The sequence below is a fragment of the Pleuronectes platessa genome, chromosome 3, assembly GCF_947347685.1.
Source record: "Pleuronectes platessa chromosome 3, fPlePla1.1, whole genome shotgun sequence".
Taxonomy (NCBI): Eukaryota; Metazoa; Chordata; class Actinopteri; order Pleuronectiformes; family Pleuronectidae; genus Pleuronectes; species Pleuronectes platessa.
This window is the reverse complement of record NC_070628.1, coordinates 27604668-27630173: the sequence shown is the minus strand read 5'-3', so window position 1 is coordinate 27630173 and position 25506 is coordinate 27604668. Positions and strand designations below refer to the sequence as shown.

Below are 25506 nucleotides of genomic sequence, written 5' to 3'. Positions count from 1 at the left end.
ATGGAAAATAACCTAAAAAAAGGTTGAGTGATACATTGAAATTAAAGATGAGATCCAGTTTTTCTATCAGCGTCTATTTAATCAAAGCTTGCAGATGTACTCGTTTCTAACAAGTACTGAATGTTTTTTTCATCCCCCATTCATTTTATAGTCTGTTTTCTGCTCCTGTTACAATTGTCAAGGTAAGTTTTATCAAGGTGAAAACAGAAAATACAGGTGAGAGGGTTGAACAGGGAATCCAAACACAATCATTTATTCCAATTTTTTCTCTCATGGTTACTGAATACAAAGCAAAACTGAAACAATCTTTCAAAACGACACACATTTCACATAACAGGGAAATATTATAGGTTTTTGAATTGGTTTATTTGGGGACTTTCTCTTTGTCTAAGGACAGTGGGTGTTCTATGGAAGCCCATTTCATCCACTGTGATGAAGAAATTGTATATCTCATAATTATGATAGTAAGTCATAATTATGAGATACAGGATTTTTATTTTCTATAGAATCTAATAGAAAATGGTATTTCAGGTCAACCCTGCTTTGCCCTTGAAAGTACACATCAAGCGGTTATGTGCTTTAGGTTACACATACAACATTTTATTTACCGTAATACTACACAGCAAATCTCGGACATTAAGTATTGAAAATCTTAACAGTCAAACATTATGCTATTTTGTCAGGGTGATATTAAATTATGTTTGTCTGTGTGTCTCAATGTAAACATATGAAGCCTATAAAGTATATACACCTATGCGTATAACAAATTAGCTATATCCCTGTATATCTTGTGGTCAAAGGTCACGTGACCTTATAAGAATCCGGAAAAAATGGAGACTTGAACTGCACTGGTTTGCAGAGGCATACAACCAGAGTGCGTTTTTTTTGGCCATTAACATTTATTAACATATGTATATAACTTCCCAGAAGTTCATTTTCATAGACTCTCCATGTCTATCAAATGATGTATACCTAATTTTGCATGAAAACTTGGCACACTTACATCAAATAAAAGCAGTAATATGAAATAGACCAAATGTTGAGCCCTACTAAGGCAAATAATGAACACAAAAATACAAATCATATGGTTTACTCATATTGGTCGCTCACATTGTGGAGCAATAAGCCATGTTACAAATATTGTGTCCATAATAGGGACTGTTCTTGTGTTAAAACGCAGTGTAATGGTTTTCACTGGTGCTGACAATGTCACTGTTGGACTCCAGTGATTTGAGGACCAGCTCCAGTGCCACTTTGTTCATGTTGAGGCTGTACCTCTGCCTGACTGCTGACAGGATGTGCAGGATGTGGCAGCCCTTCTCTGCATCTACAGGCAGAGGAGGAAAACAACTTTCAACACACAGGTACAGTATATAGTTATCCAAACCATTAAAACATTACCTGTCATATGGAGGCTACTTTATGGTGTTCCATTTTTCAGTGTTCCCTATTTCAGCTGAAGAGTAACTACTCTTACACTCAAAATGCTGCCATAGAGAAGACTGTCACACAGTCGAACCCAAAACTATAGTCAGTGATATATTAGTCAAAAGTTTCCAACTTAATTTAGAACACAAGAAAGTGTTCTTACACTTCTCTCTCCTCGAGTCTTCCCTGATGATGTCTTTTACAGCTATAAGTAGATCTTTATCCTGTGCAGTCACCTAGTGAGGAGCAACAGCATTAGACAGATATATATCCCTAATAAAGCCACACAATAATAACCAAATGAAATGGGTAGAAAGGATATCTGCTTCTTACATGATAGAGTTCATCCTGAGACTTGACCTTGCGGTATATGATGCCCTCTTTCTGCAAAATTTCCAGGGTTTCTTTCAGAAGCTGCCGTATCTGCTGGTAGCCAGACGGACCTGCCACAGGCTCCTGACCGAACACAGAGGAGCCGGACACAAAAGCACAGCATTAATACTAAGAGACTCTCATGTAAAACAGATGCATACTTACATAGTTTTAGATACATCAAAAAAATCTGTTTGGATTCCATATCGTAAAACGCATGTTACCTTGCAAACAGATTTAAAATGATAGCAACAGTGTTTAAGAATAAACGTAACCTTGTTGCAGGAAGTAACATCTTTTTTTAAAGTGTATTTATTCCTCTTACCATTCTCATTAAAGAACTCTGATTTATTTGATTCATTCCATCCCTTTAAAACACATCGATTCTAAAATAAATGGTTACAATGTTATTCTGGCATACCTGGTCAGCAGATGTTGTTTGAGGCTGGCAGGAGATGAGGGGCTGCAGGAGGTCCTGAACATCATAGGGCCTGAACCTGCTCACCGGCTGCTGCTTAAAGAAATCCAGAATGATATTTTTTGCCTTGTTGAGTGGACTGATGGTCGAGGCCCTGTAAAACAATCACAATATGAGGTCTTTAAATAAATTATACTAATGTTTAAAGCTATGCTCACATTTGATCAAATCAGTTAGTGTAATATGAAAGAATCAACAGTTCTCCTTGAGACATTTAACAATCTTTCTGTCACCGTCTTTACTGCTCTCATTAACATCCAACAGTTTTCAGCGAAATGGTTGTAAAACGTGCAGCCCACACCCTGATCACCACCAAACAGAAAACAGCAAAGGTTAGTGACTAGCTTTATAATGCCGTAGAGCTTAGAGTAACAAAAGAACTATGTATTTAAAAAAAAGTTTGATGGAAGCCTAAACCGAGTTAAACGGAAAGTGAATATTTGATCTACAGTATGTTCATTAAGTAAAATTTATGCAAAAGTTGTTTCTGTTGTATTCTAGTGCATCAAACATTAAAATGGCCATGACACTATATGTCAAAAACGTGTGTGATGTTAACTTGTGCTGCTACATTCACAAAAAAAGACCAGATGCTTTACATAGTCTACGAGGCCACCATGACTGTGTCATGTACATGTTTAGATCGTACAGATCAGTTTCTTACAGAACTGAGTAGGTAGAGATTAACAATCAGAGAGTACCAACCAGCTGGAAACAACAAAGAATAAATCTTTCATTTGTTTCAAGAGTTTAAATGTTGTAACAAACAAAACGTAATGCTGTGTCAGGTGGTTAGAAAATATTTCGGGCAAAACACTGGATACGATTGTTGGCGATCTTGACCAGGGCTCTCATTGTGATGTATTGTGCGTTAAGCGATGGATGTTCCTACCCCGTAGCATTATGTTGCAGCTGGAGTGGTTTGTCATAGAACTGTCTGTATAGCTGAGGAACCTCCATCATCCACGTTATCTGGGCTGTCATTACTGGGTCATTCACTTTATCTGGGAACACACATGGACACAGATATACACATGATGAAAGAGCAGAGGAGAGAGCTAGCGTGTATGTGCAATGTATGGCTGTGTACATGTGTATGGAAAAGACTTGCAGGCCATCTAAAATGAGACAGCATGCCACGGTGAAGAATGACATTATGAGGCACAAGTCGGTGTAGGTAGAGGACTGTGTGAACTAATGCATGTTCTTGTCTGAGCATTTAAACAGTCTCTGGTTAACAACCAGATTTTGGTACTTTAGGACATTTCTTTGGCTTATTCTTATATTTTTTTAATGGAGCTGGTTGATTATTCAGGAAACATATGTGGAGGCTGAATTTCAATATCAAGCAGCTACTGTGTCCTGCAGATGAAACAAGGAGTCTGAGGGCCGTCCTCTTCACTCACAGAAGGTGGAGGCCATGATTTCTCTCTGCTGTCTTGAGGTCTTGACCGGTCCTCTGACTCGGAGCAGCTCTCCAATCTCCAGGCAGCAGCGGTTCTGTTGGGCCTGTCTCAGCTTCTTCAGCTCAGCGACTGGATTGAAGCCTTCCTGAACTGCATCACTTTGCCTTCCCCCAGCTAGAGATGACAGAATAATACAGAATATTAGTGTGGTTTGTTTCAGTTAATAAATACATGGTAATGACACTGAATATACTAATGCGGTGCCCCTCAAGCTGGAGCGTGACTTTTGATAATGTCGAAACATGGTTACCATGGTAAAAGCATGTGAGGTTTACGGTCTAAATAAATTGAGGAAATCTCGCTCTATTGATCAAAAGATCTTCACAGTGGACACTGCACTTCTGTGGTTCATCAACTTTCAACCCGGTAAGTTTAAAGTTGATCAGCAGGAGGTGAGAAAATCAAGATACAGAGAGACAACAGATTGATAGAGATTCCAACATTTATAGTTAATTTATCCCCAAAACAAAATTTTCGGTAAAAGATCCACGACATTAAAGCTGCCCTTCTCAATATATAAAAAGAAAGGGGAAACTTTTAACCACTCTTAGCTTATTGTTTTATTTTAACAGGCTAAAAAGGCAAAATTAGTATTATGTCTGCATTAGCCAAGAAGAGACAAACCAAACACTGGCTTTCGAGAGGGCCTTTCAGGTTTTTAAATTACTTTAAGGCCACAGTGGGTTCTCCTGCAGGCTTGAAAGGAGGAGAGGTTTTCAGTGGTTGTAGTATGAAAATCCGACACTAGATGTCCCTTCATCCCTGACACTGAACATTTGGGTCAAAAAAACTGTAAAAGCGTTGTTAAACTACAGTCGCTGATACTAACATGATATGTGTGTTATTTGCATTATCAGTGAAGAGGATGCCACAACCCTAATACAAACTAATTCATATGTAATAATATGGCCCCACCTAAAAGGAGAGGAACTTCAGTGAGTAGTGATTCGGCTAACTCAAGTGTTTTTCTGCTATTTCAGGTGTCCAATGCTGGAGCGAACATAAACTGCATTAACACAGATGTGTAACCATGTGCTGACTCACATTTACCAGGATCCTGCTCTTCTTTTAACAGGTCGCTCTTCCAACACATGCAGTTTATAACACCAGTCCCATCATCCACTGTGAATAGAAGGAAAGGTAACCATAATCTGACAAGGACAGTCTTGCTTTTGAGACCAAAGTTATTTGTTAACTTTTAGGCCACCATAAAACAGAGAGCATGGGTGTCAGTTGGTGAAATGGAATCAAACACATATTAGATTATATTGTCCACCTCAGTTGAAATTTGTCTTCTCGTAAAAAATACAAGAAAAAGTACATAAAATACACACAAAACATACCACATGGATTACAGTAGTGCAAATAAACAGGTAGCAGTGGGTTAATTACATAAATAACATAATATCATAAGATAACAGTATAAAAATTACATTATAAGATTCCCTGATTCAGTATTCAATGACGGCATGGCATAGGGAAATAAAAGACTTCTTATGTACAGTGCTGTGAAAAAGTATTTGCCACTTTCCAGATTTTTTATATTTTGGCATATTTGTCACACTTAAATGATTCAGATCAACAAACAAATTTTAATATTAGACAAAGATAACCCAAGTTAATACAAAATGCAGTTTTTAAATCATGATTTCACTTATTAAGGGAAAAAAGCTATCCAAACCTACCTGGTCCTTTGTGAAAAAGTAATTGCCCCTAAACCTAATAACTGGTTGTGCCACCCTTGGCGGCAGCAACTGTAATCAAGCATGCCATACAGAGGTGGACATGCTGGTGTGTTTCAGATCATTGTCCTGCTGCATAACCCAAGTGCGCTTGACCTTGAGGTCACAAACTGATTGTCGGACATTCTTCTTCAGGATTTTCTGGTAGAGAGCAGAATTCATGGTTCCATCAATTATGGCAAGTCGTCCAGGTCCTGAAGCTGCAAAATAGCCCCAGACTTTATAGAATATATAGATATATCTCCTTTCTTTTCTCTTTGTTTTTTTCTTTGACGCAATGGACAGCTTCAGGCCATCCTCTTTCGGAATATTGTCTTGATGTAATGTCATGTGAGATGTACTGTGTTTGTCGCGTTGTTAAGGTGTAAACTCAATTCTGATATGCCTGGAATCTGGATCTTGAAGGCTTGGGCCCGAGACATCCATGGACAGTTAACCCCACTAGCCTAAGACTTGTACCCGTGGCACCTAATTTCACGTTAAAAATGACCGGATGGGATGTACTGTATGACTGTATTTGATAAAAGGAAATAAAAAGAAGTTCAAATTTTTTTTTAATATATTTACTCTGGTTATCTTTGTCTAATATACAAATTGGTTTAATTATCTGAAAGATTTAAGTGTGACAAATATGCAAAAACATAAGAAACCAGGAAGGGGACAAATAATTTTTCACTGCACTGTATTTTAGGGCTGGCAATTGGGGCTCTGAATTGACAGCCAGACGGGAGCAGCTTGAATTCTGAGTAAAGTGGGTGTGAGATACCTGCAATTATGACTTTAGCCTTCCGGTGAACAGCATTGTCAAATTTATTGAAAAGTTGTTATTGTGGCTTGCCAATCACCATCCCAGCAACCCTGACAATTCTAGAGAGCCTTATAAGATTAGATAAGATAAGATAAGAAGTCCTTTATTAGTCCTGCAATGGGGAAATGGGCAATGTTACAGAGGCAGAAGACAACACATAAGTAGCATGCAGTACTTGGGTGAAGGAGCATAAAGAAATGTAAATATACAACAATATATGGAAACAAATATATAAATGTGATTAAACCGGTATATACAGTGTAAAGAAATATATTATGATTCAGAATATGTACAGTAATGGATTGCACAAAACGGTTTATAGTGCACAGACATTTTTACAAATGATAATAGTATAGTGAATCACTATTCTGCTCTTTACACTCTAGTTGCCATACAAAGCTGTTATGTTGAAGGAGAGGATGCTGACACTGTTATGTGGGTCGCAAACGACAACACAGACAGATTTCATATGTAGGACATTGCTATAAACTAGTTAGTGTAGTATTTTCTGCAACACATTGGAATACACACACAGTTTTAAAGTAGAGTATTTGTTGAAATATCAGCATTACCTCCATAACAGAAGAAGTCGTCTCTTTCTCTCCTGTAAACTACTGTCCCAAGTACATCCACTTTGTAGACTGGATGCGAGTTATAGAAGTAAATACCTAGAACACACGTCAAAAGCATCAATTCAGGAGTCACTCATGTCATCTAGAGAGATCTTCAAAAACCAAGTTAAACTCACAGTCACAACAACGTACAGTGATGATATTAATTCAAAATGAAACCAAACCAGAAAGTTATAGACGTGCCAGGTAGCTAACTGGTTAACATTGATAGATATATGAAAGCTAAGTTATAAGTTATAAGTTGACATCCTATTATTGTCATTAATGTTGAGTTGAACAATCAGACCTGACATGTTACTTGTAGAGATTGAAAAGTAAAGACTGCGAGTGTCTGAGACGGGTGAATCTCCTGGAGGCAGGTGTTGTTACCTGGAACCTGGATGGACTCAGTCATGTGCAGGATGTCACTGACATACAGCCTGGAGAAGGCAGAAAACATCGGGTCCAGCCCCCACATCATGGAGGGCAGCTCTTCCGCTGCCTCCACCGCAGCCGCCTGCATTTTTTCCATCTCTAGTCAAATATTGTGCCTGTTTTCCATGTTTCCTCCATAGACTGTGCGTCGGGCTAGCTGTCTGCAGTGAGGGAGTAAGCTAGCTGCGTTGTTTTGAGAAGAAGTCTGTCACGTGACGCGAGATAAACTGCTGTTAACTAGTTAACAGTTAAGGTTAGCTCTGTGATGTGCAATGAGATGTTTGTGAAAGTTGGAGAAGAGCGTGATAACAACTAAATTATTCAAAAAGCATTTTTCCCTGTCTCCGGCGCGCTCACGTGTCGCACTGCATTGTGGGAAATGCAGTTTCAGAAACACAAAGAAACGACTGCTGCGTTCACAGAGGCGACGCTGGCCGGCAGACGCAATAACACTACGGAAAACACGTAGTGCTCAACAAGAGGGTTATTTTTTTTCGTGAAAATACGCCGCCGTGTTTTCGTGAATACGTTAAATGCGCGTTGTGGTCCTTGTGTACAGTCTATGGGTGTGTTGAGTCACCCGGACAGAGGGGCGCAGCAGAGAGCAGCTGAGCGGCGACGTGACCGCGCTCACTGTCTCAGCACGCTCTGCACGAGGGGCGCTGAGAGAAAGAGCCGCTGCCGCGCGCTCGCGTGAACGCGCACCGACACTAAATCCGCTAGATTAACGAACCAGTCCCGCAGCACGAGAATATTAGTGTTTTTTCTGTGATAGTGAATTTGGAGACACCGAGAAACTGGACCCGGCCTCACCCCCGAGGAAACTACTGACCTGCTGCCTGGACTAAAACTGTGTGGAAGGAAAGCTCACTCATCTCCTGCTGTTTCTTCAGGAAAGAGCCCACAGGGGTTGTCGGGCCAGTGGGTCGTCAGGAGCTGGAACAACGACGAGCTACTCCCATTACTTAATGTTCAACTAAAGCCCTGTTTAAATTGGATTTCAGAGGATGGGAAACGTCCAGGTTGACACTTTTATTATTATTTCAGCGTTTAACAATCGCGGAAGCTCGTTTCTTTTCTGTGGACTGGACACAACTGTCAAAGGCTAAGCTAGGTTTTCATCCCTACTGCTCCGGACGCGCTGACAACACTCATGTGTGGTTCTGTTGTGCTGCTACAGTCACACTTTCAAGGACACTGACACGTTTTTAAATTGAATTCCTCTCTGAACTTTCTAACTGAATGACCCAGGACTCAGTATGTCATTTTTTAATTTCCGTAAAATCTTCAAATTGGGGGCCGAGAAGAAGAAGAAACAGTACGAGCATGTGCGCAGAGATGAAAACCCAGAGGAGGTCTGGAACATCATCGGGGAACTGGGAGATGGAGCCTTCGGGAAGGTGTTCAAGGTATGTGAAGTCCCATCAGAGCTGCTGTTTGTAGAAAAAAGCCTCTCCTCTGTGTTGTGGGAGTCTTGTGTTTCCATAACCTGAGTGTTATACATCCTCTCTGCTCCTCCTAATGTCTGACACAACGTGCCAGCAGTGTGACCCACCCACCATCTTCAAACCAGAGCCCCAGCCCTGCTTGTGACAGAGCTGGTGACAGATATGAATTCTGAGCTCCCACACAACAGATATCCAACATGTTTGTGATCTCCTGAAGGGTTCACAAAGCAAAGTTAACATTTCCTTATAAACAGCCTCATGTGTATATATATATATATATATATATATTTGCTTTTAAAATCGAATTTACATCACGCAGTGGAGTTTAGGCAAAGAAGCAAGCCAAACAATTCCCCTGTCCAAAAAGCGTCAAAGCAACCCCCTTGTCCTCATTTTAATAGTGCAGTGTGTTGGTTTGACCCTAATGTAAAGGTGAAGGCAGGAGCCTCATTTGCATGAGTGCCAGTAAATGTCACACAGGAGGGCTCCTCAAGTCCAATACCAGGAAGTCTGTGGCTAATAAAACCAGTGTATGTGATCTAATTCCGTCTTTCTTGCCAAAGGCTATTTTTGGATGCTTTCAAATAGCTGGACTTACCCAAGATTTCATTCCAGTGTTACTTTGTGTGATGCTTAAATTAAGCCTAATCCTCGAGCTCAGTGATTTAGTCACAGCATTCCTCTGCAAGGCTCACGTGAAGGGAAAAGTATGTTTGTGCGACTGGCTGTCGCACACCAGAGTCTAACTGAAGGGCTAGAGGGGCACAAATAGTAAACTGTAGTGTTATGTTTCTACTGTACTATGTCTGGTGTTTGTGTTGTTCCAGTTGTAATACACCCCTGATGCTTCAGCAGGAGAAACTCAGCTGTCAGCATTAGAGCCAAGGTGTAGATTGTACAGTCTTTGTTTTTTTAAATGACCACAGAACTCAGGCAGGTCACCAGGAAGGGGCTGCATCCCATATCGCAGCAGCAACTTCATTGAGCACATCCTGCCTGCAGTGTGGCCAAAACAAACAGGAGACATTTTCCCTGAAACGAGACACGTCTCATGTCGCTGCTCACTTACTGGGACGCGCGGTAAAGCCAAATGTTATTTGTTGTTTTTAGATCCTTTAAATGACAGAGTGTCTGTCTTAGGGCTGAGGTCAAGACCATTTCAAATTCTAACAGAAACCAAGATTGGCATTTGTGAGTCTCAGAGATTCTGTTCGTTCCTCCAGAGTAGTAAATGAGAACAAGCACAGGTATTCTGAACTTGTATGACACCAGCAAGACGTGGCCATACAGCTCTTTAATAAAATTCTCCTCCCACAGGCTCAGAACAAACTGACCGGCATCCTAGCTGCAGCCAAAGTTATTGACACGAAGACCGAGGAGGAGTTGGAGGACTACATGGTGGAGATTGAAATCCTGGCCTCCTGTGACCACCAAAACATTGTCAAACTGCTTGATGCTTTCTATTTTGACAGCAAACTCTGGGTGAGTACTGGGAAGAGCTCTCTGGAGACAGAGTGTCAGTAGTGTTTGCTCTGTATTTCCTTCAGAGCGGGAAGAAATATCGCCCCCAATACAGAATTTTGATTCAGCAGAACTACTTTTTAAAACAATCAATAAAAACATTTTTGCAGTTAACGATTGCCCTCAATAGTAAGCATGCTCTATAAATCACAGAGGTATCATTGCTGAAGTTGTTACTTATAACAAATTGGGCCTTTAAACTTGCATCACTTTACTGTCAGTGCAAGACTTTTGTAGTCTATGCAAGTTCCTTTCAGTGATATGTTATCAAAGGCCAAAGTTCACACAAGACACATCTTTCAGAGCTGTTAATCATCATACCAGTTTATAATCCATCCATTTATGAGAAGAGCAAATATGATATGCTCTTGGTTTTTTACTGATACTTTCTCAAAACAAATACATGTATATTTGATAATTTGTTGTCTTTGAAGAACCCCTCGTCCACAAATCTAAGTCAACACTGCTCTTCCGTTATTACTCTGCGTTACACCCAAACAGTTTGAAGCTGATTGGATGAGTGGTTGTAAAAGTCTGTGTCAGTTGCTGTGGACTTTCTCAAGAGTTTCTACCACCACCACCCTCTCTAGTAAAATCTCTGGATAATGTTTGAATCCGCCCATGTGAGAAAACTGCAGGAGATTCTCCGGAGGATTTACAGTGGGCGCATCAATGATGTTTCTCACATGTGACAGACACAAGACAAAAACCCAAATTAATACAAATACCTCAGGATTGAAAAGAGGTATCATACACGTAGAGTACTTTAATTAAGGTGTCAGCTTGGAAAGACAACAATATTTACAAGCTTGTAGTTATAAGGGCTGAAGCCAGTGTTGATGTGCTGTAAACAAAAACATTTGATCTCCGCAGTGGAATTGTTTACTGTTTCGTCCTGCCTCTGCACGCTGGGCCACCCCTCACCTCAACGCTCCAGAGATTGTTGTTTAGTCGTGAAACAGTCTGAGGAGAGAATCTCTTGCTGTATCCTCCATTTGTGAAAGGTAATCTCTGGAGAAAGTCTGCACATTTGGGTCCGGTTTTCATGCTCATGTGTGTAAATACACAAGGATCCAATAAGACAGTCAGGTCTTTGTAAACGCTCCTGATTACCTGAGTATGTAATATCAGTGCGTTTCATAGCTTGCTCTGCCCTTTTCCTCTCCATTGTCCTCTGAACAATGGTCCCAGTCTGATGAGGCTGTCTGTTGATTTTTATCTTGGCCCGTGTGGCACCTGTTTCGTGCAAAGAGGAGAGAGTATCCAGGACATTTCCCCCTGGAGATGAAAGTCCTTATTCCACATAATACCCTGAGAGTCTGGGAGGTCACTTACTTTACAAATGCAGGTTAAATTCACCCACTGACCACTGCTTCCCACTGCAGTTTCATGAATTGGTTACTGTGATGTCGCCGGTATTTACGTCCTTTCTGGGCTCAAACTTGTAGGTGAGATCATGCAGTCTCACATCCTCCCTCGCTGTTCCATATGAATGGATTACAAAATATTTGGGTGCATACTTATTCTGGTATTTGTGTGTGTCAAATAAACAAAGCCAGGAGGAAAGCTACCCTGGCCTATGGTTCCTCTCTGCCAGCTGCCGCTTGGATAAACCACTGTAGAGGCCATTGTACAACAGCAGAGCCACTAAAACAACAGCACGCCTACAGAGAAACACTAGAATGGTTTGCGTGCTGAATAGCCAAGACTGTTCTGAGACTCGAGGCATTGTATATCTTGTAAGGGCTTTGTTGTTGGAAGTGGAACAGTCTTGAAAAGCTCAACTGAATTGTGGAATGCTATTGGTCCTTGGTGAAGGTTGGCGCTAGTGTTTTTTCAGGAAGTAAGCTGTTGTCATTTAAAATACAGATGGATCCTACTACAAAAGCAAAAGGTCTTAACCAATGAATCAACCACAAATAGTTCCTTAATAGTAGTAGTAGTAGTAACTTCATGTTTAAGCTCAAGAAAAACACCCTGCTCCAGAAGCTTTTCCATACCCCCTTTAATAATCATACTTCCTACATACTCTAATCCTATTTACAGAGTAAGGCCCTAAGGTCTGGCAATGCAGCTAGAAAGCTACACAGCAGCTGTGTGAAACCCTTTCCACAATGTGACCCCAACTGAGCCAATCCTCTTACGTCAGCAGCCATACGGAAAGCTCCTAAGTGCCTTTAAGGGCTCAGTGTTTCATTCATGCAGTGGAGGTTCATTCTCAAATTGCCTCAGTCAAGTCAGTAGTTTTGCACTCTAAATATTTACTGAATGTTCCAGCACAATATATACACTGACTGAGCTTTCTCTCTCAATCTGAGAAACTTCCAGACCATCACAATAGAGTTCAGAAGCCACTAGTTCCAGCCTGTGTATTGGTTTGAATGTCCTGCACTCGACTCCAAAAAAAAATGCTGTTTGTCGCAAAGCTGATCTCTGAATATCAAATATTAAACATACACTGTCTTACACACACTTTTTACATAAATAAATATCCATTCACAAATGTTGGAAAATCACACAGCTCTGATCCTTTTTTTCCATCTTGTTGGCAGATCCTCATCGAGTTCTGTGCAGGAGGGGCTGTGGATGCTATCATGCTCGGTGAGTCAGCAATTTCCTCTTTAAATACAGGCTACTAGATCAAAAAGGAAGCTGTTCAGAGAGCAGGGCTAAACAGCAAAGTTAAAAAAGGCAAATTTAATACATCAATAGGGCTGTGATTCTACTCGACCGACCCATTCCTCTTTCATCAATACAATGAATGTAACTTAGTCCTGATTAGCACGTATGATTAGGTTGCATAAGTGTATTCCAGAGTAAGGAATGCTAAGCATGTGTTTTTATGAACCTCGTCCCCTCTTGCAGAATTGGAGAGACCCCTGACAGAGCCTCAGATCAGGGTGGTGTGTAAGCAGACTCTGCAGGCCCTCGTCTACCTCCACGACAATAATATCATCCACAGGGACCTGAAGGCCGGGAACATCCTCCTCACACTTGCCGGCGATGTCAAGCTGGGTAAGGTCACAGCTAGATCTCACTGTTCACACCAGAAAACAAATTGTTTTTCCAAGCATTAAAGCAAGAGCATGAGTATCGCTGTAGGCTATGTGGAAAAATTGTGATCTCTGTAAACATACAGAAAAATCAAAGACTCTGATAATTTTTTGGGCCTTACAAGTATTTTATTGAGTTGCGTAATTTCTCTTATTTCAAGAAGGGAAAATCCTAAATGAGTTCATACCTCAGTTATGTTGGCTTTGCGCCTTTAGCCATAGTCTCCATTTACTTCCATCATGTTTCCTCATTACTGTACTGCTGCCAACAAGAAATGTACAGTTAAATCCTCCGTTCACAACAAAGCATTACATTCACTTATCTGGACTGATGAAAACAGCTGAGTCGAGGTATCATGTGATATCATATAGAGGAGAAAAACAGCTATGCTGTTATGAAGTCTCCCACAGTATTTTTTTTAGCCACCCTAATGAAAGAAGCTTACAAGTTCACATGATCCCTCTTGTGATATTACGCTAAATGCATGTCAAACAATCACAAGAGAGACTTTGTGTAAATTGTTCCTTGTGCTGCTCTTACTCATAATACATTAGATTTCCAGAAGCTTGTGACACATATAATTGTCACATTACAACTCATTATTTACATGATATTCAAAGTGTGTGACAGTGTGGGTCTAATTATTTCTGTTCATTTGTACTGCCACTATGAATAAGTTAATAAACATTAAATAAAAAATAAAAAAATCAATAATTTTAAAGTCATCAGATTTGAAACTGCAGAGCCATTTTTTTTTTTTAAACCACTCAGTGAAACACGGTGACAAAGGTAAGACCTGCGTCAGTGGTCTGTCTGTGGGGGTCAGCCAGCATCACAGTATCAGCGCGATCAACTCTCCTTTAACTCTTGTCTCAGCCGGAGTCGAACATGGGTTGTACACTGCTTTGCTTTGGTGAACAGTTGTGCTTCTAGGATTGGACATTCATTCAAGAATTACCTAGCCCACTGAAAAAGAGAGTGAAAGAAATTATCTGTGTTAGACTCAAGACCAGGTCACCCCTCTAAAACATTAGATTCCACATTGCCCATAATGCAATCTTTCCTCAGACAGCTCAAAATCCACAGCCTAAGTTTGTAAATGCTACCTCTCTGCCCCAAAAATGTGTCATCTATGTCCAGGTCAATATAACCCCAATGACTTCACCAGAATTGAATTTGTGAAATGAGTGAATTACTGCATAAAAAGCAATTGTTGTGTCCTGCTGCTCAGTGTGTGCACAAACACACATATGCAGCAGATGCAGTAATGCAGCTTACGTACAGGGGTGTGAGTCTCATTAAAATAATACACAACAAGCATTTTGTACTGTGACATAACACACAGGTTCTGTCTCTCTCACACACACACCATTCAAACAGGGCATGATGTCATCATGCAAATGTGACAGCGCTGTTACAGCAGCATATGGTTTCTTAGGCTGTGTTGTTCTTGTGTTCATTTAATGCACTCATGAGATTAGTTATTGGGCTGCTCAGAGGATCATTTTTTTCACATCAGATGTTTGTTTTGTGGTTACATTTGGAAAATGTGACTTATTTCTGCTCAATCACATGTCTTCCAGCTGACTTTGGTGTGTCTGCCAGAAACACCAAAACGCTGCAGAGGAGAGACTCTTTCATTGGAACGCCTTACTGGTGGGTGGAAAATAAATCAAACTACTATTTTATAGTCATTCTTTTTTGCACAACTACACTATTACTCACCATAAGTTGTTCTTTTGCCAAAACATAAACATCTGTAATCTCTACATCTCATTTCAATGACTCTCCTTCCAGGATGGCCCCCGAGGTGGTGATGTGCGAGACGTCCAAGGACCGTCCATACGACTACAAGGCCGATATCTGGTCCCTCGGGGTCACCTTGATTGAGCTAGCACAGATTGAGCCGCCCAATCACGAGATGAACCCCATGAGAGTCCTGCTGAAAATAGCCAAGGCAGATCCTCCTACTTTGATGCAGCCGTCACGCTGGTGAGTCCCAGCGTCAAGCTTTGTCGTCTAGTAAGAGACAAGGATGAGCTTAGTATTGCACAATTCTATTGTTTCTACTTCTATGATATTTGCCTTAGCTATTCTCACTTTTCAAGACACTTAAGCCACACAGAGATTCTTGAAGGGGAAGTGAAATAAATGATTTTAAATGTGCTTGACCATATTAAACATATTCAAGACTCTTTTTGCTACATCCACAATTTAGGACCCCAGAATTTAGCGATTTCCTGAAGCGGTGCCTGGACAAGAATGTGGACAACAGGTGGAACGCACCACAACTTCTACAGGTACCTCGCTCTTTAACATTTACACAGAATTATAATTCTCGTGCTCTGAAACCCCCTTTCACTCTACCAGTTCCCCCAAGCCCGAAACTTAACCACTTGTATCAAGTGATAATCCTTGTTCCCCATCCCAAACCCACGTACCACCTGCCAGTCAGAGTTTGAGTAGCAGAGTCCTAGGTGACATCTGTTTACTTGCCCAGTGTCAGGACTATGTCAGGCACTGAACCATGTGTCCTGGCAGGACTCACACTCATCCCTTTGTGCTTGAGCTGACGTCTGCAGGGCAGGATTTTCTTTTTCCATAGGGTTTAAGGTGCTCGGCCAAGTCAGAGCCACTTACTTCCAGAGAGGCAGAAAGGACACATCCGTACACAGACACAGGAAATACCGCAAAACCCTACAGCAAAAGGATTTACCTGCACTGAGGAAGACTAGATGGGCGTGAAAATTCAAAATAGTGGTCTGCCACCAATGAAGGTTTTGATATCAAAGAAGCTCCATATTCTCAGGCCTGCGATAGAGTATGTGCAGCAGATTGCAAAGCCGATGAAGGTGAGGCTGAGAAGAGACGTGTTGTTTTTCTAATCTAATCTGACTTTGCATAAAAGTTTACTGACCTTTTTTTTTGTTGTATTTATTGTAAAGTGCACCGAAACCGAGAGTCTCCAAGAGAGATTCCGTAACGGGAGGGTGCAGGAAAGAAAGATTGAAAGATTCAGCCTGTGTTGTTCTTTGTGCGTTTGTTGGATTTACTTTGTCGTGTCTTGTGTAGTGGAAATAGTCGCAGCGTGTTACACTGTGAGCATTTATATCTCAAAATCGTTGGGATTAGTTTTCGGCTGGCTGTGAAACTTTGCTGCCAACTGTGTTAAAGTGAATCTCAGGAGCAGCTGAAGTGTTTGCCTGAGGTGCTGATATTTTAATTAAAACTTGATTTATGACTGTGTTAATTTCTTTGTCCTTTTCACAGCATTCGTTTTTGGCGACCACGATTGACAGCAAACCGCTGAGGGAGATCATAGCGGAGGCGAAGGCAGAGGTCACAGAGGAGATTGAAGAACACAAAGAAGAGGAAGAGGAGGAAGAAACAGAAGGACATCGGGTGGGTTAACATCATGTTTGCACTGCTTAAATAAAATGTCAGCATTTTGTTTTGCACATCTTATCATCCTTATCCTCTCTATTATTATGGTTTGTTCCATCTTGCTGACAGTCCAAAATCCAAATATATTTAACATACTCATTAAAAAAAAGTTGTGTTAGGGCAGCTTTGGTGAGGCTGGATCCAGTAATTTGATACTCGCTGCAAAACTGGACCTGCTTTATTTAGTTTTGTATTTGTTTACTAGAAACAGGACACATAGGAATAAAGAGAGAGTGATATAATATGCAACTTCCTTGGCCAAATTTGAATAACTTGGTGAACAAAACGGAAAAGGAATTAAGAATCTAACATTCCTAACATTCTGTACCTGTTGTTTCTGTCTCAGAGCCACAAACGTGCCCCATCTGATGTCAGTGTTGCCAGCTCAGAGGATGAGAAGATCCCCCTCTCTCCGTCCGTCTTGGAATCTGTCCCGGAGAAGGTTGAACCAGCTCTACCCTTGCCAACACCCACAGATGTCATTGTGGCCAACCATGTGGTAGACACTAGCTTTGTGGAGGAGGCTGCTGACCTTGCAGCAGCAGAGCAAACAAGAGAGGCATCCAACATTCCAGCTGTGGATGGAGAGCTAGAACAGAAACCTGTTGAAGAAAAGCTTTTAGAGGCAGGAGAAGATGTTTCCTCACCAGATAAAGAGTCTGAACCAGAGGCACCTGTTAAAGAAATGCAGCAGATGGAGATTGCTGGTGATGATGAAAAGGAAGTGGACACAGCTGAGGTTCCTGCCACTCCAGAGAGGTCAGAGATCACTGAGGGTCCTCAGGAGGAAAAGACGGCTGTTGTGGAGGACTCAAACACACCAGCTGAGGAGGGGGAGGACCGATACAAACATCTAAAGGTGTCATTGACGCTACCAGAGCAAGATAAAGATGTCCCCAAAGTAGAGAATGAAGAGAAACCCACAGACATGGATAAAATAAATGCAGAAGATGAGAAGAAAGTTCCAGACAAAGCTAAGGATGATAAAGAGAGAGATTCAGACTCGGGAGGCTCCGCTGCCGATAACAGCAGCATAGACCTGAATCTGTCTATCTCAAGCTTTCTGTCCAAAACAAAAGAGCCTGGATCTGTTTCCATACAGGTAACATACACAGGACACACTCCAGTGTGATACATTTAGTCTACAAATGGTTGACCTGAACCTGTATAATGACAGATTTGTAGAGCGGATGATACATATATGAAAATCCTTTTTATTCCAGGACACCAAGCGTCAGAAGAAGACACTGAAGAAAACTCGCAAATTCATTGTGGATGGAGTGGAAGTGAGCGTGACGACATCAAAGATCATCACTGATAATGACACCAAGAACGAGGAGATGAGATTCCTCAGGTATTCATCTGCCTTCATTTACATGCATACACTGTGCACCAGTTGCATCCAAATACTATGGAAATTAGTTCCTCAGTGCACAAGCTACCAGTGTGGAGTTAGGCTCTCTGAATCCTGCATCTTTATCTAATTGTACTTCATTGCACACTGCTCCACAGCTATATTTCAGAACTCAGCAAAGCTCTCCATGAAAGGGGTGATGCCTGTTCACAATGATGACCTCCTTTTTCTTTCTTTCTTTTCTTGCTTCACTTGCTCCTGCACCTGTGCAGGCGCCAGGAGCTGAGGGAGCTGCGCCTCTTGCAGAAGGAGGAGCAGAGGGCTCAGCAGCAGCTCAGCAACAAACTGCAGCAGCAAAAAGAACACATCTACCGCCGCTTCGAACAGGAGACAACAGTAAGTCAATTCATTTTATCATTTGGGGGAGGGGGGGGGGGGGGGGGGCAGGCAGGCAGTCTCATTTACAGATAATACTCTATATGACGTGCTCTACTGGAAATATGTATCATATACATATATACATATATTGCTACATTTACATCTGCTGTCCAAACTACTCTGTAGTTTTCGAGTACCTAAAACAGAAGGGAATTGGAAACACTGCTGGCCCCATCGTTGTTTTAAATCTCTTTTGGTCAAGGAGAGGTAAACTGAGACATTTCGAAATTATGCAGTTTCCACTGTTAGTAAGAGTTCCACCTCTTTGTCGGTCCAAGAAAATAAATCCCTGCTTTTTCTTTTAATCATTGTTGTGTCTTGTTCATAGTTTTTTTCTGTTACAGCAACTGACTGCAGATAATCTGCTTCCTGTTAATACAAGCATGCACTCATGCCCACTGTATGCAAATTATCACGTGATATGCGTATTTAGGTGTGTTAATATGGAGAGGCAGATTTGTAAAGAGCTAAAAAAACTTGTGTGGATGGACATTGTTTTAATTTTAAATACTATTTTTAAACTGAAATATATTAGTTTAAAAAACATCCAAATATATTTGGATGTTGCTTAACATTGAGTATAATTAACAGAACAATTATTTCCTCTAACCTCAAAACCAAGTTTTCAAATTGAGACCAGCTATTTTAAGGAATTATTGAACAACAAATTTTTCATACATGTGCATAAAAAAAACATCTCGGTTGGGATCACCTCCTTTAAAATAACCAATTGGCGAGGAATTGGCAAACAACTAAAAATGTAATGTTTAAAGACATTTCCAGAGCGAGCAAACAGCATTTGCTGAAAAGTACCAAGCTGGAGATCAGCAAAAAAAGCATAGTTTTGTGTTTCATTTATTTCTAAGTAGGCCTACACATGTATTTTGTTCTTCTCTTCATACAAGTTTGGTGTTTACCTTTTTTGTAATAGCAATAAAAATAGCAATAAAATGTCAACAGTTTTTTTATTGTCGTTCTATGATTTAATAAATGCAACAAACTATAGTTTTTATATATATTGTATAACTATATATATATATATATATATAACTTTGTGTTATCGAACCTGTTTTGCGGCTTCAGACAGATTTAATTTGGGGGAAGAGGGGGCAAAATGGCTCTTTCGATAGTAAAGGTTGATTACCCCTGCCCTAACTGAACATATGTTACTCCCTTCTTTTTTTTCGATCCCAGTCTAAAAGGATTTAAGGAAAAGTCAGATAATTAAAAAAAAAAGATACAACAAGGCTTATCAGTATGTCTGTTGGAAGTTATCAATATCTAATAAGAAATATTCAGCATTTTGGAGCCCAGAGAGCACCTCAGCGAATTGACGTTGCATCTATTCTGAATCGACCTTCAAAAGGTGATAGTTGAACATTTTTTTATTTGGCAGTCTTTAATCCAAACACTCCATTAAATTCATTATTTTTCAGAGTAGGTTTAGTAGTTTTCTCTCCAACCACCTCTGTTAAAGTTGCATGTCATATTGAGGAAATTTGGAAACACTTCGAGAAAACTGCTGTGGACCATGTGGCTGCAAGCTCCTGGACATGTTTTAAAACACACACTGACTCTGTGGTTGTCAAGTTTTACTTTGACCTTCTGCAAACCATCTCCCCCAGATGTGGGCAAAGTGTAAAACATTATGACTCATCTGACTACTATTCTGTTTCTTTTTGCGTAGAGATCCAGATTTTTGTGATTCGTAGACATTCAGAGGGGCCAGATGTACTGAGGGTTTTGCACAAGTCTTACAGGAGCACACTGATTCAGTTTTCCCCTAAACACAGGCTGTGTTTGTCAAACAGGTCTACGTAGACAGGTAAAACGATGTTGAGCATGGCGAGAGCAGGTGGTAGCACAATAGCATGAGAGAGCATGCCTCAAATTGCCCAGCAAATCTCCCTTTACACTGCACTTTGCAGCAAAGGGGCAAAACTCCAAGTTAGAGATTTCTGATGTTATCATGAGAAGTGTCCAAAAATATGTCTCGATAATTAATGGGAAAAACAGACAATTAATGTTCAATTCACGCAGTATCTGTTTGGCCTTATTCGAGTTGCTTCATATTTCTTTGAAAAGATTTACTTTCTATGAGTCACCCTTGTAGCTGTTTATGTAATTAGTTATTTGGCTACCCACTGATGTACATATTACATCCTTCAATTTAGATTTTCTGAAATGAGGAACCATGATGAATTTGTGGATCCGACATCTTTCAAGTACAAATGTCCTTCAAAAAGTCCCTCGAACAAATGTCGTCTTTGTTCACAGCCACTGACATATTTCATTGACATTCTGTGACCCTCTGTGTCCATCAGAGCAAGAAGCGTCAGTATGACCAGGAGGTGGAGAATCTGGAGCGGCAGCAGAAGCAGACGATCGAGAGGCTGGAGCAGGAGCACACCAACCGACTCCGGGACGAGGCAAAACGCATCAAAGCTGAGCAGGACAAAGAGCTGTCAAAGTACCAGAACATGCTGAAAAACCGCAAGAAAGAGGTTAGCATGAAGATCGCATAACTCTGCTACCTTTGCCTCCCTCTAACTTCTTTTACCTGCCCAGAACGAGAGCCTGTACGGTTCCTATCTATAGCAGGTTGCGTTGATACCTAGACACACACGCCTCTCTGATCTGTCTTATGAGTGTTTACATAACCTCTCTTTAGCCATGCAGGAACTAAATCAGTCTCTGCTGCCACATCTCATTTATTTTCTCATCTAGTGCTAATCTATCCACAGCGTGTGTCTAATTTTATTTCCATCTCATTGCCCATTGTTGCCCTGACACAGGGCAAACAGGATGTGGGACTTTCTCCAAAGCGTGTGACAAATGCTATCATGAAACATTTTAAGGAAGATGTAATCCAAGCATCGCCAGAGGAGGTAACGAGGGCTCGGATTGCAGTGGATTTTGAGCTTTGTTTCCTCTACATGTCTTTTGTTTTTCATTTTGTTTATAGTTTGATGCAATTTTTGTTGCTGACTATTCCCTCCCACATTCTTACCAGAGTTTGCAGTGCCCACCACAGGTTCAGAGAGTGTGTGTGTGTGTCTGTGTGTGTGTGTGTGTGTGCGTGTGTGTGCGTTTTGGGGGTGTTTAGGAAGGAGTGGCCTATATTATGATTCAGTCCTTTCAGTTGTCCTTGTTCACCCTGTGCACTTCAGGATATAAGCTACCCCCTAGCTATAAGTTGCCCGGACAAAGATACAAAGGTTGACTCACATTTTGAGACAAACCCACACAGCACTGAACAGATATGCCCTAATGCGAATTCTAAGTTATTTAAAAATTTAAAAATTCTATGTTCTAAGTCCTTTTTCTTGTCCCGATAGCCATCAATAAAGTCACAAAAAACTGAGGCTCTCTATCACCTGGCTGTCCTGCCAAATTAATGTTTTCACCCATGTGTCTCGTTTTCATTACTGCAGATCTGAGCCAATTAAAGCCTGTATCTGCTGCTGAGTCATTTGACCCAGGAGTGAATAGTGATTGTATCCGTTCCCACTGCAGCCATAGTTAATATGTTAGTGTGTGTATTGCTCTGACTCTTGCTAGCTTTTCCAGAATTACCAACCTTAGCTTTAATGGCTCTTTGTTGTTGATATTAAAATAAGTATTGCTAGTTGGCCTGGTGCCCTGCCTTGTCTATACTATCTATGAGAAACACAATAATCCGTAAATACAAAAGGATCAAAGCCACTCTGTAGTTTTGTGCAATCAACAGAATTCTATTTTGGTCATACCTAGGTGCCGCTCTAAAAAGAAATGCTGTACATTCTAACTAATTTAACATTTTGTTCTCAAAGTAACAGAACAGTACCAGGAGGGGGTAATGTTCCTAGGAAATAGTTTTACAGGTTGAAGAGCAAAATATTTTGTGGAATGTTCTCTGTAGATTTAAAGGTTCCTTTTGGTGAGCTGAGCCAAGTAGGCCCGATTAATGTGACTGATAAGCAGGCGCAACCGTGGTGGCTGCCAGTTTGTAACTGTCTGGTTCATTGGCTCAAGCCGTGTTTAACCTGAGGTAAACTTGGCAAAGTGACTGTAGACCGGCAAACACACTCAAACACAGGGACTGCCACACTCAGCCGGCCTCCTAAAGCCTGTTCTCTGGATACAGCAAAGACGCTTCCTGCTAGTCAACTTGGGTCACCTGTGTCTATGTGGTCGTAACCTGTTGTTTATAATCTGTATCATCCTCGGTCCAGGAGCAGGAGTTTCTTCAGAAGCAGCAGCAGGATCTGGACAGCGCTCTGAAGAAGATAATCCAGCAACACAAACACGAGCTCGCCACCATTGAGAGAGAATGCCTCAACCACAAGCAGCAGCTGCTCCGAGGTAAACAGTTATACCAAACCATGTTTACTGTGCAACGTCAGGTGATGCTATGTTCAGGTCATGTGGGTCAAAACCTTGTTACTGTCAAGGAAGTGTTCCTCCTTTGGGTATTTTCCCTTAATCATATGGTCTTTATGTCTTTGTGTTGTATTGGGTCATTTGTTAATATTCGACCAAAACATAGCTTGAGTTATGACGTCTCCATTTTTACGATTATTCACTCAAACAAAAGACTTACGATCAAACAGCTTTGTTAATTTGCACTTACATCGTGGTCTGGCTATGGGCGGGGTTTACTTCATCACAATCATTTTAATTTCTTACTTCAAACAGGTTGATGCTAGCATTATTTGTCAACCCATTTCAATTTTTTTGATGTATTTCAACATGTTAAAAGCATTGAATGTTATTTCATCAGCCCTGTCAGACAGCAGCACGTTAGCAGTTAGCCCTGGCTCTGAAAGGATCCTGTGGATAATATGTCACAAACTTCATAAATACTTTGTGAAACAAGTCATGGGATGTAGCTCTGCTTTAAGAATGTTTTAAAAAGCTTTTACTGGGAACAGAAATTCTGAGATTTGAGACCGCATTAGTTAAGATGATGTTTGTTTACACAAGGATCTGGCAGTTTCCTTCTAATGAGGCAACTCCACAAATGTGGTTTTGTGTCCCGGGCCCCATCTTGTAAATCTCTCTCAACAGACCTGTAGTAAAGCTGAATGCTGTTAGTGTGAGAAATCATGTTGAAAAGGTAGAAACCCTCCCATGTAAACCTGGATCTTCTGTCCAGTCATTAAGCTTTGTCCTTTCTTCACTCATGTGTTTGCATACAGCAAGGGAGGCTGCTATGTGGGAGCTGGAAGAGCGCCATCTGCAGGAAAAACACCAGTTGTTCAAGCAGCAGCTCAAAGACCAGTACTTCATGCAGAGACATCAGCTGCTGAAGAGACATGAGAAGGTACACGGCTGTTTGATACTCTGGCCTTACTGTCACTCTTTTATATGGTTACAGCTTCTCTGATCCTTCTTCCATCTTCAGAATTCCCTTCAGAATTCAGAATTCACTTTAGCTGTTGCTTCTGTCAAAGATGTAAACAAATAAAGGATGCTCTGACAACTCCCTACATCTCTCACATCCACCTCTGTGTGTGTTTGTGTGCTTTTTGCAGGAGATGGAACAGATGCAGCGCTACAACATGCGTCTAATCGAGGAGTTGAAGAACAAGCAGACGCAGGAGAGAACCAGACTGCCCAAGATTCAGCGCAGCGAGGCCAAGACTCGCATGGCCATGTTTAAAAAGAGCCTTCGTATCACCGGTGCTGCTGTCACCCTTGAGCAGGAGCGGGAGAAGGTCAAACAGGTACCTGATCTGTGTAGGATGCAGTTGTAGAAATTCATTTGAACCTATTTTCTTTTGTCCTGTGGTGAATGGAATATATGGAAAGTTGAGGGTCAGATCATATTTCTTTAAGCAACATTCAGCTAAGTTTACCTGTGTTTCTATCGTTCAGTTTGCAGCTCAGGAGGAGAAGAGGCATAAGAACGAGAGGCTCCACCAGCAACAGAAACACGAAAACCAGATGAGAGACCTGCAGCTGCAGTGTGACGCCAACATCCGAGAGCTTCAGCAACTGCAGGTATAGATAAAACCAAAACACAAAATATAACCTTGTAAATCAAATTCATTGTAACACAAACAAAATGTTTAAACCTCACCTCCCTGTGTTTCAGAATGAGAAGTGCCACCTGCTTATCGAACATGAGACCCAAAAACTGAAGGAGCTGGATGAGGAGCACAGCCTGGAGCTGAAGGAGTGGAGGGAGAAACTACGACCCAGGAAGAAGGTGACGCATCTATAACACCCAAATTACATATATATATATGTGACGTCTGTATCCTCTCACTAAACTTGACTCCTATCTGATCTTGCAGTTGGTTAATCTTGACCAAAATCATATTATTAGTATTTCCTTTGCCTCTAATATTAGCATTATGCATCACTAAAGCAATAACAGCGATCCTAATATGAAACCAGATCTACACAAAATCTATTTCCAGACCCATTATGCATCCTTCCAGTTTTGTGGTAATACTTCAAGTAGTTTTTGCGCAATCCTGCTAAATAATAAATTGACAAACAAACGCAGATGAAAACGTCTCCTCGATTCTGAAAAGAGTTTAATTTGGAGCTTCACACTATGCAACCATGTCTGTAAATCATTCTTGACCTTGAATTATTACCTCATCAATTGTCCATTAAATTAAGTTATAAATTATGTTAATATAAGATACCATTCCTCCCTAATACCTCTTCTTGTTTTTATTAAAGTAAGAAATTCTGTCTGTTTCCATTTGGCACAAACTTAAGCTGTATCATCATTTATAGGGATGATATGGACATAGCATATTCAATACAAATATATAGTATATCACCATAACTATCTGAGAGTGATCAGAGACTTATGAGCCTCTCCTCTGTCTGAAGGACATGAGACAGATGTTGACCTCAGGTATGCAGGGGGACAGACGGGCTGTAACGCTGAAGTCTGATGTGTTTT

At 40.9% G+C, this 25506-nt stretch overlaps 2 protein-coding genes across 3 annotated transcripts in view; one reads left to right on the top strand and one right to left on the bottom strand.

The window, feature by feature from the left end:
• Positions 1–225: 225 nt before the first annotated feature.
• stn1 (STN1 subunit of CST complex) lies at positions 226–7729 on the bottom strand. 2 transcript variants are annotated; one of them, XM_053417754.1, is made up of 9 exons: positions 7296–7729; positions 6867–6962; positions 4789–4866; positions 3685–3858; positions 3171–3282; positions 2222–2372; positions 1762–1884; positions 1592–1664; positions 226–1327 (listed from the first exon to the last, which is right to left on the bottom strand). In XM_053417754.1, exons 1-9 carry the CDS (start codon positions 7435–7437, stop codon positions 1170–1172), a joined length of 1107 nt encoding a protein of 368 aa, XP_053273729.1. In that variant the 5' UTR covers positions 7438–7729; the 3' UTR covers positions 226–1169. The 2 variants fall into 2 exon arrangements, with proteins under 2 accessions (XP_053273729.1, XP_053273730.1); XM_053417755.1 differs by lacking the exon at positions 1592–1664.
• A 274-nt stretch (positions 7730–8003) lies between these two features.
• Positions 8004–25506, top strand: part of slkb (STE20-like kinase b) — a 19599-nt gene continuing 2096 nt past the window's right edge. Inside the window, exons 1-17 of the mRNA XM_053417753.1 lie at positions 8004–8749; positions 10106–10270; positions 12862–12910; positions 13175–13324; positions 14947–15019; positions 15161–15355; positions 15582–15663; positions 16634–16765; positions 17154–17909; positions 18031–18161; positions 18434–18557; positions 20924–21103; positions 22814–22943; positions 23780–23904; positions 24116–24307; positions 24459–24584; positions 24679–24792. Coding sequence (XP_053273728.1) covers positions 8600–8749; positions 10106–10270; positions 12862–12910; positions 13175–13324; positions 14947–15019; positions 15161–15355; positions 15582–15663; positions 16634–16765; positions 17154–17909; positions 18031–18161; positions 18434–18557; positions 20924–21103; positions 22814–22943; positions 23780–23904; positions 24116–24307; positions 24459–24584; positions 24679–24792 — 2874 coding nt within the window. The 5' untranslated portion in view covers positions 8004–8599. The remainder of the gene's footprint in view (positions 8750–10105; positions 10271–12861; positions 12911–13174; positions 13325–14946; positions 15020–15160; positions 15356–15581; positions 15664–16633; positions 16766–17153; positions 17910–18030; positions 18162–18433; positions 18558–20923; positions 21104–22813; positions 22944–23779; positions 23905–24115; positions 24308–24458; positions 24585–24678; positions 24793–25506) is intronic.

Excerpts from the sequence above, each read along its gene's own strand:
- stn1 (XM_053417754.1), bottom strand. The coding sequence starts at position 7,437 with ATGGAAAAAATGCAGGCGGCTGCGGTGGAGGCAGCGGAAGAGCTGCCC. Across the intron at positions 1,885-2,221 it reads AAACAACATCTGCTGACCAG|GAGCCTGTGGCAGGTCCGTC; the intron begins GTATGCCAGAAT and ends GTGTTCGGTCAG. Across the intron at positions 1,328-1,591 it reads AGACTCGAGGAGAGAGAAGT|ATGCAGAGAAGGGCTGCCAC; the intron begins GTAAGAACACTT and ends CTCTGCCTGTAG.